The 16,730-nt window shown below is 41.6% G+C and overlaps 1 protein-coding gene across 5 annotated transcripts in view; it reads left to right on the forward strand.

The window, feature by feature from the left end:
* Positions 1 to 5,947, forward strand: part of LOC146559567 (CLOCK-interacting pacemaker) — a 7,761-nt gene extending 1,814 nt beyond the window's left edge. For 4 of the 5 annotated variants that reach the window (XM_085245642.1, XM_085245643.1, XM_085245640.1 and 1 more), the window contains 3 exons: positions 2,798 to 2,980; positions 3,590 to 3,771; positions 3,896 to 5,947. In XM_085245642.1, coding sequence (XP_085101768.1) covers positions 2,806 to 2,980; positions 3,590 to 3,771; positions 3,896 to 4,933 — 1,395 coding nt within the window. In that variant the 5' untranslated portion in view covers positions 2,798 to 2,805 and the 3' untranslated portion in view covers positions 4,934 to 5,947. The remainder of the gene's footprint in view (positions 1 to 2,797; positions 2,981 to 3,589; positions 3,772 to 3,895) is intronic. The other variant, XM_085245644.1, reaches the window with a different exon arrangement.
* Positions 5,948 to 16,730: the final 10,783 nt, after the last annotated feature.

Genomic DNA, 16,730 nt, shown 5'->3' on the forward strand with positions numbered 1-16,730 from the left:
TTTTTTGTAGACTAACTCCAAAGGCATTGGGCTTTATACAATTAGGTCAGCAATTTACTGGGTAAAGAATTTTTTGTAATTTTCCCTCTGTAGAAGTTTGTTATAAATCAAACTGTCAATATGTGGTTGGAGTAAGCTGAAGGCATGCAAAAATTAAATGCAATTTGCATTTACTATTTAGGAATTACAACTATTACAAGAGACTTACAAATAATTTAACAAACAATTTTAAATATAAGAATTGTTATTTGTGTTATTTATTTACCAAAGTCCTTCACACTAAATGACTACCTGAAGTCTAGAACCCGTGGACATCACCAAATGCTGTTTTTCCTTCATTGAGATGCTCTTCCAGGCCTTTACTGCGGCCATTTTCAGCCACTGCTTGTTTGGGGGCCTTTCTGTATTTAGTTTTGCATTAAATGATCGAACATTGCGTTAAATGATCGAACATTGCTTTGTTGAGCTGAGCTCAAGCGACAGACTTGGCTATTGAAGAAAATATTTCTTTGCCATTAGAAACTGTTGAGTTGCTTTTGCAGTAGGCTTTGGGTACGTATCCATTTGCATTGTGAGGTGCAGAATCTGGACAGACGTTTCCTCTTGCCTCTTCTATCAGCAAACATCTCATCAAGAAATCCTAGTGACCTAGTTCCACTGGAATAATACTCCCTCCACCATATTTGACAGATGATGTAGTATGCTTTGGTTCATGGACTGTTTTTGTCTTTGAGAATACTTTTCTCAACATTGTGGTGCAGACTAACTTTGGTATATTCTTGTAAAGTCTTATCTGGTTTTCCTGTTCTTGAGTGTAATCAGCTCTGTATTTCCATTCTTAAATGTGTCTTTTGATTGTTACCTTGACAATGATTGCCTCACCTATTTCCTCTGTTCTTCACCTGGTTAGCTGTTGTCAAGTTCCTATCAACCAAGGAAATAATGTCATCATGGTCTTTAGTCATTTTCTTTTAGCCTTAGTCGTCTTCAATTCAATTCAATTCAATTTTATTTATATAGCGCCAAATCACAACAAAAGTCGCCTCAAGGCGCTTCATAGATACAGAGAAAAACCCAACAATCATATGACCCCCTATGAGCAAGCACTTTGGTGACAGTGGGAAGGAAAAACTCCCTTTTAACAGGAAGAAACCTCCGGCAGAACCAGGCTCAGGGAGGGGCGGGGCCATCTGCTGCGACCGGTTGGGGTGAGAGAAGGAAGACAGGATAAAAGACATGCTGTGGAAGAGAGACAGAGGTTAATAACAGATATGATTCAATGCAGAGAGGTCTGTTAACACATAGTGAGTGAGAAAGGTGACTGGAAAGGAAAAACTCAATGCATCATGGGAATCCCCGGCAGCATAACTAAGGGAGGATTCAGGGTCACCTGGTCCAGCCCTAACTATATGCTTTAGCAAAAAGGAAAGTTTTAAGCCTACTCTTGAAAGTAGAGATAGTGTCTGTCTCCCGAATCCAAACTGGAAGCTGGTTCCACAGAAGAGGGGCCTGAAAACTGAAGGCTCTCCCTCCCATTCTACTTTTAAATACTCTAGGAACAACAAGTAGGCCTGCAGAGCAAGAGCGAAGTGCTCTAATAGGGTGATATGGTACTACAAGGTCATTAAGATAAGATGGGGCCTGATTATTTAAGACCTTGTATGTGAGGAGCAGGATTTTGAATTCAATTCTGGATTTAACAGGAAGCCAATGAAGGGAAGCCAAAACAGGAGAAATCTGCTCTCTCTTTCTAGTCCCTGTCAGGACTCTTGCTGCAGCATTTTGGATTAGCTGAAGGCTTTTCAGTGAGTTTTTTGGACATCCTGATAATAATGAATTACAGTAGTCCAGCCTGGAAGTAATAAATGCATGAACTAGTTTTTCAGCATCACTCTGAGACAGGATATTTCTAACTTTAGAAACTTAGTTACAGCGCTTTCAGAAAGACATCTGCTTTGATAAAGTCTACTCTCCACTGCTGTGTAATCAATTATTGTAAATGTAAATGTTATCAGGAAATGATCAGACAGGAGAGGGTTTTCAGGAAACACTGACCCGTGCAAGAATCTACCAAATTGTTGGTAAACATTGTATGCTATCCTTCTAATAGTTTTTTGTTTTTTTTTAATTTGATTTCATTTTTTCCAGCCTCACTTGCAACACTCTCTCTTTGGACCTTCATTCCAGTGAAAGGGCACCCTGTGAAAAACAGCTCTTGCAATTAACCATGGATCTGTTTATCTGTTTAATTTCTCAAGGAAATAAAACACAGGGCTGGGACGCACCTGGCATCAGGGATTTGTCCAATTGCTTCTGAGCCTCTGAATCTGAATTTGTGCAACATTTTTGTTAAAGTTGAGAGTATGTGCTTCAATCACACTTTGATTGTTTAAAATCCAGTTTTGTGATTTTTTTTTTTTTAAATTGATTAATTAATTAATTAAAAAAACATATGGGCATGTACATGGCTTAATAGAGTCCTAAATGTATGTCAAGATCTGGTTTATGGTTAGGACTTAAAAAGTATCTGTCTAACTGTGTCTTAGTGAGTGATGTTAGGACCATCTGTTCAACACTGTGGTTAATGTTGCTGTCTAAGGAATTTTAACCACACATCAACTGAAACAGAGTATTCCATTTTACAAATTAAACTGAAACAGTTACCCTCCTATAGTATGAAGTATGAGGATATTGCTGTTTATTTGTGGATTATATATATGGTAAACCTGTTTAGGGTTACTATTTCCTACATCTTAGCACAGAGGAGCTATTTAAATTTCTCTGATTTTCTTGATAGGGTCCAGTATGCCAAAGGAACAGCCCCCATTGGAACAGCACAGCCTTTGTGCTGCACCCAGCAAGAAAGTTAAAGATAAGAGCAACAATACAGCTCTACTGGCTATACGTGACATTAAAGACAAAGATGACTCAAGCAGGAGGGGCTCCCACTGCAGCTCCGAGAAGGACTCTGGCTTCTCTGGTGAGTCCAAGTCGATATAGCGAACGTTTCATATTTTATTTCATAGCTATTCACCATGCTTTTTAGATTTATATACAAGCCAGTGCAAGCATTGATACCTTCACTTCAACTTTGCTGGAATAATATCTAAAGCATCTCCTTGAATTCAAAGTGAAAAGGTTATTACAAATATATAGTTTTAGCTTTTGGGGTTAGATTTTCATCTATGCGACATTCCTAAGGGACACGGTGAAAGTTGATTAGAAGAAAATCATAATGCAATGAGTATTGTTGGACGTTCTTGTGTGGCTTGAGTCATTTAAGAGCATCTAATGCACTTTTTTAAAATTTCAAATACAAATAAGAAAATAAATAAAACAGAAATACAAACACTGTGCTACTGATACCACAAAAGAAGTGTTGACTGTAGGAAAGCATGCATGTTGCTCCTGTCTTCCCTTTTGTGAGAATAAAGCAAATGTTTGCCTAGTTTGATTTGGTACTGCCTGATAAGGTAGTGAGGGGAAGAAAAAACATCTTTCTGCTGCATTGTGTCACAAAAAGTTCAACTATCCTCTTGAATGTGGCGTTCAGCTGTTAGCATTTCTTCCTGTAATAACTTTTCTGCAGATGGTTCAGACTGGCAACTGGAGGACCAGAAGAGAAACAAAAGCCAGTTCAGAGCCAGTGAACATGCAGAAACGTCACAAAACCAAGAACGTATGCAAAGGAATCTTGGAAAGCATTCTGTGATGCCTGATGGTCATGACCAGCCACCTGTTTACATGATCAAGAACACGATGCTTAACCAGGTAAAGAAGGATACAACCAACACAGGATAGTCTTTCAGAAAGAAAAATAATGTTCACATCAGATGTACGGTGGAGCTCCTCACCAGTGTGTCATATTGACTTTTCTCTTCCTGTTTTGTTCCAGCAGTCAGATGTGACCCAGAAAAGAGGCCAGCTTCTCTGGAGAAACAGCGTCACTGACATCAACCATTCGGGTTCTCGTCAAATAATCCTTCTCCAGCAGCCAGGATTGTTGCCTGCTACCTTCCAGCTATCAAAGCCCTTGTCCCGAAAGTTTAATGTCTCAGAAAGGAAAATACCTGGTTCCTACTTACCCATACTGAACTCCTACCCACGCATAGCGCCACATCCCAGCAAGAAACCACCGGATAAATATTCAATCCACGAATGCCAGAGTCTCAGCAAGAGGGTGTGCTCAGAACAAAAGGGTGATGGCCCGTCTGTGACCCGAAATCTGCCAGAGCAGCACCTTCATAAACAACCTAAGTTGGCACTCTCAGCGACTGGCATGCCGTGTTCTTCTCCACCCCAAGATCAACTGTCTGCCTCAAGTCCCAACCCTACTTCCATGAGCCAGAGATCCCCATCTGTATCCAGTCAGGACACCAGCTACTCGTTATTCACAACCAGTTCGGCTGGACTTAACAGAGATGCCACCACCAGTATTCGCCACCGACGTTTTCTCAACACAGTAAAAATCCTCAGACAGTCTGGTCTGCTGGACATTACATTGCGCACAAAGGAGTTGATGCGTCAGAGCAACGCCACAGAGAGGGACCTCTCCCAGCTGCGGCAGCACACAGAGCTGCTGTGCCAGGCTGCCAGAAACCCCAGCCTCAATCTAAATGGTATCACTGTTTGGGAGCACCTCCATCAAGCTATGGCTGAGTCAGGAAATTATCCCAACCTTAAAATCCTGCAGAATATCCAAATCTCAACTGTGCCAGGTTCTGCCGGTCCATCAGAAAGGATTTCCAAAGGAGACACCAACAGGCCACAAGCTGCTGAGACCACACAAGCCCTGCCAATGTGCCTTCTCAGCACCATGCCAGAGCAACACTGTGGTGTACAACAACAGTCAAAACAAGACAGGAAGCTCAAGGCCAATGAGACATCCTTAGACAAAGCCAGCTTTACACCTCCTGACAGTTCTACTGGTTAGCCCAGTTGGCAGTGCCTTTTTGAAGGGTGAGTTTTAGTTGTGGACATTTAGTTTTATGAATATTTTAAACCCAGCGTTACAGGAGTCATGCAGAAAATCTCTGTAGGTCCATGGAAATCAAACACAGACGTAGCTTTAGTCCTTACTGTGCGTGTCACAGTTTTCGGACTTAACTAATGGCTTAATGCACTTGAGTGCAATCAAAGACCAGATTCACCATCTGATGACAGATGATGGTACAATGTGTGCTTGAGATGCACTTAAAGAAGAGGAAAAAAACGTGTTTCCCTGGGAGAAGGGAAGGGGAGTGGCACTTCATGCAGTGGTGACATCTGCAGTATATATTATCAAGTTTGGTTGTTTTGCTGTTGTTTCAAACCAACCACATTCAGGGAAAGATGAATAGAAACAGTTCTTTTATACCTGTATCACCAACATCGGTGTGATTATTCTGTGCCTTTGATAGCACAGCTGAAGCTAAAGACTCAAAATATAAACTGTTCAACACTACACTGGACATGTGGATTTCTGTCCAGTCTCTTTTCCACAAAGCCTTAAAGCTTTTTTTCTTTTTTTTAAACAGGGGCACATTTACATCACAGGCTATCATGCTGTTGTTGTTGGTTATAACAACTTTCTTTCTTTTACAAACACAGCACACATCTCATGATAATGGAAGCAATTCTGCAACAAGCTCTATGTATCCAGTCATACCACATCCTCTCATGTAGCCGCTTTATTTTTTACTTTTTTTTACTTTTTTTTGATCAAGCCACTAATTGTTGCTTTTGTATGGTCATTTGTTTTTGCTCGTAGAAAACCACACTTTGGTTTATAAATGTAAAAATTTGAGTATAAACGCTGTTGTTTTTGTTTTGTTTTTTTAATGCATAGGGTATGTGCAAGATTATTCTCTCTTTCTGCATATGAACACATTTGTGAAACTTAAGGTGGTTTTTAATGCTAAGTTTTCATAATTAAGCTATTTAAATAAAACAATATGGGAAAATGGTCTTTATTTCAATGTGGAGCTTTTCAAGGTGAGTCTCATATTATTGTTGTGTTTTTGTGCCACATGTTTACTTAACCTTGAGTTATTCTAGCTGCTGCTATGGAAACTGACAGGGTGCTTCATGTGGTAGAAGTGCAGCACTGTCTCTGGTTCCTGAAAGCCATGGAAATAGTTTCCTTTCCATTTGCTGGATTGTGTGGATTGTAACTCTTGTCTACACTGTGTTCTTTTCCTAATGAAATAACATGCTGACATATGTCTGTGAAGGTTCTCAGTCATCCAGGTCATCGTAGTCAAAGGAGCTTGGAAAGAAAAGCGTCTGGACTTCTTTAAGTTACTTGAAGACGTTTCACCTCTCATCCGAGAAGCTTCTTCAGTTCTAAGGTCAAATGGTGGGGAGTCCCAGATATAAACCTAGTGGGAGTAACCCCCCCAAAGAGGGACAAGAGGACCCCCTGATGATCCTATAATCGCCTGAGCCAAGGTGTGAAACTGGGTGTGGGTCCCAATCAGCCAGAGTTTCTGACATATGAAAAGTACACTACAGTGGGGCAAAAAAGTATTTAGTCAGCCACCGATTGTGCAAGTTCCCCCACCTAAAATGGTGACAGAGTTCAGTTATTTGCACCAGAGGTACACTTCAACTGTGAGAGACAGGATGTGAAAAAATAAATAAATAAAAACAAATCCATGAATCCACATGGTAGGATTTGTAAAGAATTTATTCGTAAATCAGGGTGGAAAATAAGTATTTGGTCAATAACAAAAATACAACTCAATACTTTGTAACATAACCTTTGTTGGCAATAACAGAGGTCAAACGTTTACTATAGGTCTTTACCAGGTTTGCACACACAGTAGCTGGTATTTTGGCCCATTCCTCCATGCAGATCTTCTCGAGAGCAGTGATGTTTTGGGGCTGTCGCCGAGCAACACGGACTTTCAACTCCCGCCACAGATTTTCTATGGGGTTGAGGTCTGGAGACTGGCTAGGCCACTCCAGGACTTTCAAATGCTTCTTACGGAGCCACTCCTTTGTTGCCCGGGCGGTGTGTTTTGGATCATTGTCATGTTGGAAGACCCAGCCTCGTTTCATCTTCAAAGTTCTCACTGATGGAAGGAGGTTTTGGCTCAAAATCTCACGATACATGGCCCCATTCATTCTGTCCTTAACACGGATCAGTCGTCCTGTCCCCTTGGCAGAAAAACAGCCCCATAGCATGATGTTTCCACCCCCATGCTTCACAGTAGGTATGGTGTTCTTGGGATGCAACTCAGTATTCTTCTTCCTCCAAACACGACGAGTTGAGTTTATACCAAAAAGTTCTACTTTGGTTTCATCTGACCACATGACATTCTCCCAATCCTCTGCTGTATCATCCATGTGCTCTCTGGCAAACTTCAGACGGGCCTGGACATGCACTGGCTTCAGCAGCGGAACACGTCTGGCACTGCGGGATTTGATTCCCTGCCGTTGTAGTGTGTTACTGATGGTGACCTTTGTTACTTTGGTCCCAGCTCTCTGCAGGTCATTCACCAGGTCCCCCCGTGTGGTTCTGGGATCTTTGCTCACTGTTCTCATGATCATTTTGACCCCACGGGATGAGATCTTGCATGGAGCCCCAGATCGAGGGAGATTATCAGTGGTCTTGTATGTCTTCCATTTTCTGATGATTGCTCCCACAGTTGATTTTTTCACACCAAGCTGCTTGCCTATTGTAGATTCACTCTTCCCAGTCTGGTGCAGGTCTACAATACTTTTCCTGGTGTCCTTCGAAAGCTCTTTGGTCTTGGCCATGGCGGAGTTTGGAGTCTGACTGTTTGAGGCTGTGGACAGGTGTCTTTTATACAGATGATGAGTTCAAACAGGTGCCATTCATACAGGTAACGAGTGGGGGACAGAAAAGCTTCTTACAGAAGACGTTACAGGTCTGTGAGAGCCAGAGATTTTCCTTGTTTGAGGTGACCAAATACTTATTTTCCACCCTAATTTACGAATAAATTCTTTACAAATCCTACCATGTGGATTCATGGATTTTTTTTTCACATTCTGTCTCTCACAGTTGAAGTGTACCTCTGGTGCAAATTACTGACCTCTGTCATCATTTTAAGTGGGGGAACTTGCACAATCGGTGGCTGACTAAATACTTTTTTGCCCCACTGTATGTACAGAGGCCGTTGGAAAGAGTGAGCAAAGAGTGAGCAATTTATACCATTGGTCCTTGATATTTAATCAAAGTATAGACCAGATGTGGCACCCCCTTTGGTTATTTTACTCCTCTAGGGTCTAAGCACTGTACCAGAATGGGATTTTAGGCATATGCATGGCGCTTTCATAAAGCTTAAAATCAGAATCAGAATCGTGTTTATTGGCCAAGTATATGTGCAGACACATACAGGGAATTTGGTTCCGGTAGATGGTGGCTCTCAAGCACAGCAATGTAAATCTCTCTCACACACACACACACACACACACACACACACACACACACACACACACACACACACACAAAAGTGTCTATATATACACATTATACATACATACACAAAGCTATGTAAACCAACTATAAATAACGAAACTAACCTTATATACATAAAATACAGAAATGAATGAGGTGGAATGAATACTACAAAATGTACATAAGGTGCAGTTGCAGTCTGGCAGTGGGAGCAGTGTGACAGGTCAACTGTTAAGAAGGGAGATGGCGAGGGGAAAGAAACTGTTCCTGTGTCGGGTGGTCCTGGTCTGCAGGCTTCTGTACCGTCTGCCAGAGGGCAGCAGATCAAAAAGTCTGTGTGCAGGGTGTGAGGGGTCTGCGATGATTTTCCCTGCCCGTTTCCTGGTTCTTGAGAGGTACAGATCCTGGATGGAGGGCAGGGGGGTGCCGATGATCCTTTCTGCTGCCCGTACAGTCCGCTGCAGTCTGCTCCTGTCCTGTTTAGTGGCTGCTCCATACCAGACTGTGATGGAGGAGCACAGGACAGACTCAATGACCGCAGTGTAGAACTGGATCAGCAGCTCCTGTGGAAGACTGTACTTCCCCAGTTGTCTCAGGAAGTACATCCTCTGCTGGGTCTTTTTGAGGATGGAGTTGATGTTGGTCTCCCACTTCAGGTCCTGGGAGATGGTTGTACCCAGGAACTTGAAGGTCTTCACAGTTGACACAGGGCTGTCTGATATGGTGAGGGGGAGCAGAGTTGAGGGATGTCTCCTGAAGTCCACTGTCATCTCTACAGTCTTAAGAGTGTTCAGCTCCAGATTGTGCTGACTGCACCAGGGTACCAGCCGCTCAACTTCCTGCCAGTATGCAGACTCATCACCATCTTGAATGAGGCCAATGACAATGGTCTCTATGTGGCCTGAATGTTTTAGTTACTTAATCATTTACAAATTATATGAAAACGATATTTACCATCTTATCATAACACATGAAGTCTGTCTGTGTGTGATGATTGTTTTTTTTTTTTTTTTTTGGACTGCCAGCTCCTACACAGTCTGGAGTTCAGCGATCATACTTGGCACACAGGAATGGCTTAGACTTCTTAAGGTTCTTATCTATATTAAATGGGTGGTTGCTAGGCATCATACTAAATATGGTTTTTATGGTAGTTTTATTGTAATGGGGAGAAAATATAGGCTGGATCCTATCGAAACCACCATTTGACGAGAGGCAGGCTACATCCTGAACAAGTCACCAGTCTGTTGCTGGGCTAACACAGAGAGACATGTAGGAGCTATTTAGAATCACCAGTTAACTTAACCCTACTAAAAGATAAAGTATAAGTAACCTAAATTGATTTGCATGTCCTCCATTTTGTGCGTGTGAGATGTGTGAGACATCTTCACGAGTTTGGGTCCTCTACCAGAGGCTTGGGAATTTGTTGTCCACAGAGACCTTTGATTTCGTGCCTGGAATGTGTTGGAGTCAGTCTTCCAGTTCTGGGGTTACAACTCCTAATGCTCTTCTTACCATTGCAACCACTTTGGAATTAAAAATAGCAGCTCGATAGTGTAGTGGCAACACCACAGTCTTTCGAACAGTTGGTCAGGGGTTTTGGCCAGAGCATGGATCCAGTAAGGGTCCCCAGGTTGTGCCCCCCGTGCTGCCCAAACCTATGAGTGAGGATCATGAGTGTGATATTTACAGACATCACCTGGCTTAACAAGGTCCATGTCAATATCTCTCATCGAAGATAAATTGGATACTATACTGGAACAAGGCATACATGAAAAAGGACTGATATATAAAAATGAAAACTTAAATTTCTTTATACGGTCCACATCTGGGCCTTTATGTTTTGTTGATTTCTTGCTCTAAGTGCTTCAGACAAAACTAAAGTTGTAACTCAATCAGCTCTTTGTATTTTTTACACTTTTCTTGGTGGATACCATTAAATCAATCTCATTTGCAATTTAAATTTTAACATTTTATCTTTTATACAATCAGTTGTATAAAGGTAAACAGGGAAAGCCACATCACATTCAGCTCCAAATTGTAGCAAAAACCAAAGGACCTGATGACCTTTTTCTCTCTGTTGAGTTTGAACTACAGCAGAAGTTCTTCTCTGATGCTCTGCTCCCCAGTTTCTATCCTTTGGTTCGCTGAGTTTTCAAGATTTGGCTGGCAAAGATGATGGAAAAGCTACAAAATGTAGGAAGTATACATAAACAGGTTAGTGACAAAGTTTAATAACAATTCTGAAAGGCTACAACATAACAAGCTGCGATGTGAGTCATTAAAATCTTGTCATAGGCAGCTACATTTAGTTAGCTGGATGGCTGCATATTGTGATTAAAAATTTACAGTGTAGGCACGTAAGCTATACATTTTTGTTTAACAATATACAGTGGGGTGCATAATTATTTGAATTTTAAAAATTTGCTCACAAAGAAATAAACAGTAAGGTAGGTTACAGGATGACTTCATAGTATTGAGGGGACAATGGCTGGAGCCATGTATCATAAAATCATGGACGGCAACCTCCTTCGTTCAGTCAGAACACTGAAGATGGGTCCTTTCAACATGACAGTCACTCAAAACATACTTCCAAGGTAAGAAAGCAGCACCTAAATAAGCACATTTTAAATCTAAACGAATTAGGAAGTTTCTGTAAAGAAGAGTGGATCAAAATCCTTCCTAGCAAGTGTGCAAATCTGGTGACTACCAACAAGAAATGTTCAATCACCTTGCTTGCCACGAACAATATACTCCCATTTTTGCTTTGGGATCAAAGACTTACAGTGGGGGAAAAAAGTATTTAGTCAGCCACCGATTGTGCAAGTTCCCCCACTTAAAATGATGACAGAGGTCAGTAATTTGCACCAGAGGTACACTTCAACTGTGAGAGACAGAATGTGAAAAACAAATCCACGAATTCACATGGTAGGATTTGTAAAGAATTTATTCGTAAATCAGGGTGGAAAATAAGTATTTGGTCACCTCAAACAAGGAAAATCTCTGGCTCTCACAGACCTGTAACGTCTTCTGTAAGAAGCTTTTCTGTCCCCCACTCGTTACCTGTATGAATGGCACCTGTTTGAACTCATCATCTGTATAAAAGACACCTGTCCACAGCCTCAAACAGTCAGACTCCAAACTCCGCCATGGCCAAGACCAAAGAGCTTTCGAAGGACACCAGGAAAAGTATTGTAGACCTGCACCAGACTGGGAAGAGTGAATCTACAATAGGCAAGCAGCTTGGTGTGAAAAAATCAACTGTGGGAGCAATCATCAGAAAATGGAAGACATACAAGACCACTGATAATCTCCCTCGATCTGGGGCTCCACACAAGATCTCATCCCGTGGGGTCAAAATGATCATGAGAACGGTGAGCAAAGATCCCAGAACCACACGGGGGGACCTGGTGAATGACCTGCAGAGAGCTGGGACCAAAGTAACAAAGGTCACCATCAGTAACACACTACAACGGCAGGGAATCAAATCCCGCAGTGCCAGACGTGTTCCGTTGCTGAAGCCAGTGCATGTCCAGGCCCGTCTGAAGTTTGCCAGAGAGCACATGGATGATACAGCAGAGGATTGGGAGAATGTCATGTGGTCAGATGAAACCAAAGTAGAACTTTTTGGTATAAACTCAACTCGTCGTGTTTGGAGGAAGAAGAATACTGAGTTGCATCCCAAGAACACCATACCTACTGTGAAGCATGGGGGTGGAAACATCATGCTATGGGGCTGTTTTTCTGCCAAGGGGACAGGACGACTGATCCGTGTTAAGGACAGAATGAATGGGGCCATGTATCGTGAGATTTTGAGCCAAAACCTCCTTCCATCAGTGAGAACTTTGAAGATGAAACGAGGCTGGGTCTTCCAACATGACAATGATCCAAAACACACCGCCCGGGCAACAAAGGAGTGGCTCCGTAAGAAGCATTTGAAAGTCCTGGAGTGGCCTAGCCAGTCTCCAGACCTCAACCCCATAGAAAATCTGTGGCGGGAGTTGAAAGTCCGTGTTGCTCGGCGACAGCCCCAAAACATCACTGCTCTCGAGAAGATCTGCATGGAGGAATGGGCCAAAATACCAGCTACTGTGTGTGCAAACCTGGTAAAGACCTATAGTAAACGTTTGACCTCTGTTATTGCCAACAAAGGTTATGTTACAAAGTATTGAGTTGTATTTTTGTTATTGACCAAATACTTATTTTCCACCCTGATTTACGAATAAATTCTTTACAAATCCTACCATGTGGATTCATGGATTTTTTTTTATTTTTTTATTTTTTTTTCACATTCTGTCTCTCACAGTTGAAGTGTACCTCTGGTGCAAATTACTGACCTCTGTCATCATTTTAGGTGGGGGAACTTGCACAATCGGTGGCTGACTAAATACTTTTTTGCCCCACTGTATTTAAAACAGTGACATACAAATCATTTATAACTTTCACGTAATGTGTTATTTTATTAATTTTGGGGTTGATATTGTGTCTTTATTAAAATGAAACAACCATAAAAAATAAAGGCTGTTCATTTCTTTCTAAGTGAACAAACTTTCAAATTCAGAAGGGGATAAAATAATTATTTCCCACACTGTATTTAATCTTATACCACAATCATCCCACCTGACTTAGAGTCCCAGTCTCAGTGCCCAGCTTATACAGGGCCCATCCTGGAACAAGCAGGATGGAGGAGAGGGCCAGTATCCACCCCAGCACATATGCCCAGGATGGATAGATGTACCACCGATTAAAGGTCAGAGGCTGGTACTCAGTGAAAGAATAGCCTGAGAAATCAAAAGGAGATGGTTTAGCTGGTGGCGAATTGAGTGCTGACATCCTAACACTTACAGCTCAACTCACTAGTGAGACCAGTGGTGTGAGGTAGAGCCAGCAGAGTTTAAAGAAGTAGTTGGCTTGTGTTTTCCTGTCATGTCCTTTATTATGTCATACAGCCGATCTACTCCTTAATAGGAAAACAAACAAGATAAACAACATATATTGATCACACTTGGTGTTAAACGGCACTATAATGTCTATAGTGTCCAAAAGATAAATCTGAGAAAATTTCCCTGATCATGTCATCACCACGGCATCACTAGGGAACGATATGGAAGAGCACACCTACCAAATATCCAACCCAGTGCCAGAGTTCAAAACACACATAGGAAGAGGATGCAGGCTCCATTACAAGCATAGTAGTCCAACAACTGGAACACAAACATTCCTCCCTAGACACAATGACACAGATATTTCATATGTGTTTAGTTTTAAAATCTAAAATCAGAAACTTAGGATATATAATTTTTAAATATTTTCTTTCAGACCCCTACACACATTTCTAAAACATTTTTTGGCAGTGATACATTACATACAGACCTCAGTAACCATGACAAGCTGAGAGAAGAAACATATCAGGCAGTAGAGAAGGAGAAAAATCTCCCTTCGGCCAGCTCTGCGCAACACTTTGGGAAACATATCGACAAAGGACGTCATCACTACTTCCATGGCAACAAACTGTGCAGAAAATGGACAAAACACTTAGTAAATAGCAACGCATAAATGCAAAGTTTCAAAGTTGTGTGTGTCTTACTTGTGAATCAAGACGCAAGAGAATGAGCATAACAAAGAAACAGATGGACCACAGTTGAGGCAGGGGCATCATGGCTACAGCCTGAGGGTATCCTGGTATGAACGCCAGGCCTGGACCTGAAACACAACAGCATGATGCCAGAAAACTGCGCTCCTTCTATATAAAACATGCCAGCCAGTGTTGAATGTTTGTGTTTTAGTTTGGACAGTTTGTGGTGTGTAATGGCATAAATATGACAGCAGGAATGCAGTAAATTGAACAGCCACCTGTGCCTGCTTATATTAACAAATATTACTTTGCTACTCATGTTTGACTGTCCACAAGATGGTGCAAGAGGCTGAGATTTGATTTGTATGGAATTTTGTTTTCACCATTGAGGGGGAAGAAAACAAGAACACCATTAACCAGTTCCTAAAATCATCTTTAAAAAAAGAAAAAAGTAAACATGTCATGTTCATTGTTTCTGCTCTTACTGTCCTTCTTCAATGACAGTGAAACAAAATATATTTATTTAAACATGAAAGGGACACAGATTTATATGTGATGTGTGTTTTGGCTAAACAAGAGTTACGTTTTTCCAAGTGTTGATGAGCTCTGATGAGAGCCCATTGTTTTATTCCACTCCTCTTGTTTAAGCTCTAGGCAGTTCTTCTCCCTCAGTGCCTGCTCCCATATTTTCAGTCTCTTGCTTTCTACATCCGAGCACAGCAGACGGCCTAAAACTTTTTTTATTGGTAAGCTGGAGAAAATAACCTCTAACGAGTGAAATACCATTTAAATTGATATTGTTCACCAAGTATGGTTTGCATTGGTTGTTGTAGAGTACGGAGTGAAAACGGGGAGTTTACTGAGCCATGGCGTCACGTAAACACTGAGCATCCCTCTCAACAGCGGTAAGCTAAATGTGGCTAATTAGACACATGAGTGGTTAAATTGAATTGATATACCTTTATTAGTCCCACAAGGGGAAATTTCATAAGGCTGTCGACCTATTGCATGCAATGGCGGCGCCATCTTACCCTCCGACCATACATACATTTCACAAACCATCACATGGGGAAGACAGGTCAGAGAGGTATAACAATGGAAAATGCATCACATGAGGAAAGATAAGGAGAAAGAAAAATAACTCCCCCCAGACTGAGCTCCAACAGGGAGATCAGTTTGAGAACAAAAAAAAAAAAAAAAAAAACCCCACCTCTGCACATAGCACATGAAAAAACTCTTAATACACCAAAGAAACACATGACAAGCAACAGGGGTGGGTAAAGGGTGCAGCATCAGAAGAGAATAAGTGTAGAAAGGGGTTTGGAAAGGGAGGGGGGGATGAGTGTGTGCGTGTCCAGAGTTCAGCTGAGACAGTGTCCTTCGCCCTGCTAGGCTAAGTAAACAGTCTTCCAGCCAACCCAGGTGGCCTTGCATGGAATGGGAAGGAACAGACTAAACACAGTCGTTATCAGGGTGTTGTTGTTCAGCTCCAGCCTTGAGACCGCAGCTGGCGCCAAAGGGGCTATCTGCATGAAGTGATGGTGCTTTTTACTTTAGTGTGAACAGCTCATATGAATTTCAAAGCAGTGGCTTTTTTCAGTGTTTTATGTGTTCGTGAGTAAATCGGTTTGGCTGTGATTAAAGTTCAAGTTTTCACACAGCTGAATAAACGTCAAACAGAAAACTGATTAAATAGAAGTGTGAGATGGTCGAGAATTTACTCCAATGTCCTGTTATATATTAGCGAGCGAAGACCAGACGAGTTTGCTAAACTCCATCGAGACAGTTGGTGATGCAAATCTGAAGGCTAGACCGTCCCATTTCACAGCCTCGCACTTCCGGCCTTCTCAGTCTTCAAAGGACCCGGCCTACATAGGCCAAAAAGCCTGGGTCCTCGGAAGAATGCGGCCTATGAATTAGGACATAGCTTCTGAAATGCACTATAGTTATGCAAATTAGATCGCTAACCAAGTCATTACCCTGTGAAAAGCTGTAGATGGTTAGAGCAGCTGAAAATAGTTTTATGGGAAATAATTGTAAGGAGACTTTATGCTGCTTCCTTATGTGATGTCACGATGAGGAATAACCGGGGATGGCAACTAAGATATTGACAACGCCACCTGGGGGAGGGCGTTACACCCCAGGAAAGATTTCTCTAGCCAATGTACGTATTGCACTGGCTACCAAAGCCCACAGACTCGTTATTAATGGCAGAGGTGAGACAAAGGAAGTTTACAAATCAAAATTTATTAAGAGGAACTACTAAAAACATAACTATAAAATCAGGAAGGCACCTAGGGTAGCAGGGTTGAGACGGCAAAATAGTTCATTAAAACACTTTATTAACAAACGATGATTAAAATGACCAGACTCCCTACCACGATGCTACCCTAAAACAATCACAGCATGATAAAAGAATAACTAAACAAAATAGTGGAGACCGGCCACTGAATGAAGCTGGGACTTGCATATATACATCCTAAGGTCATAAGAGTGGTTGTATCTTCTCTTTCTGATATATGGTATGGCAAGTACATCTGTATCTGTTCAGTTACAAAGGTGAAAGGCATAGAGGTTGCATTTGTAGGGGATATTGTAAATGAGGCAGAATATTCATTTTAATTAGGCTCACATGCCCCAAAACAGAAAGTGGAAATTTTTGCCATCTATCCAAATCTTTTGAAAATTTTTATTAGAACTGGGGAAATGTTCAGTTTCCATAGTTAACCTGGTCACCCATCGGCAAAACCTCTG

The sequence above is a fragment of the Mchenga conophoros genome, linkage group LG14, assembly GCF_057382185.1.
Source record: "Mchenga conophoros isolate Kocher_MC1m ecotype Shallow Benthic linkage group LG14, M_conophoros_male_GT1.1, whole genome shotgun sequence".
In the NCBI taxonomy this organism is placed as follows: domain Eukaryota; kingdom Metazoa; phylum Chordata; class Actinopteri; order Cichliformes; family Cichlidae; genus Mchenga; species Mchenga conophoros.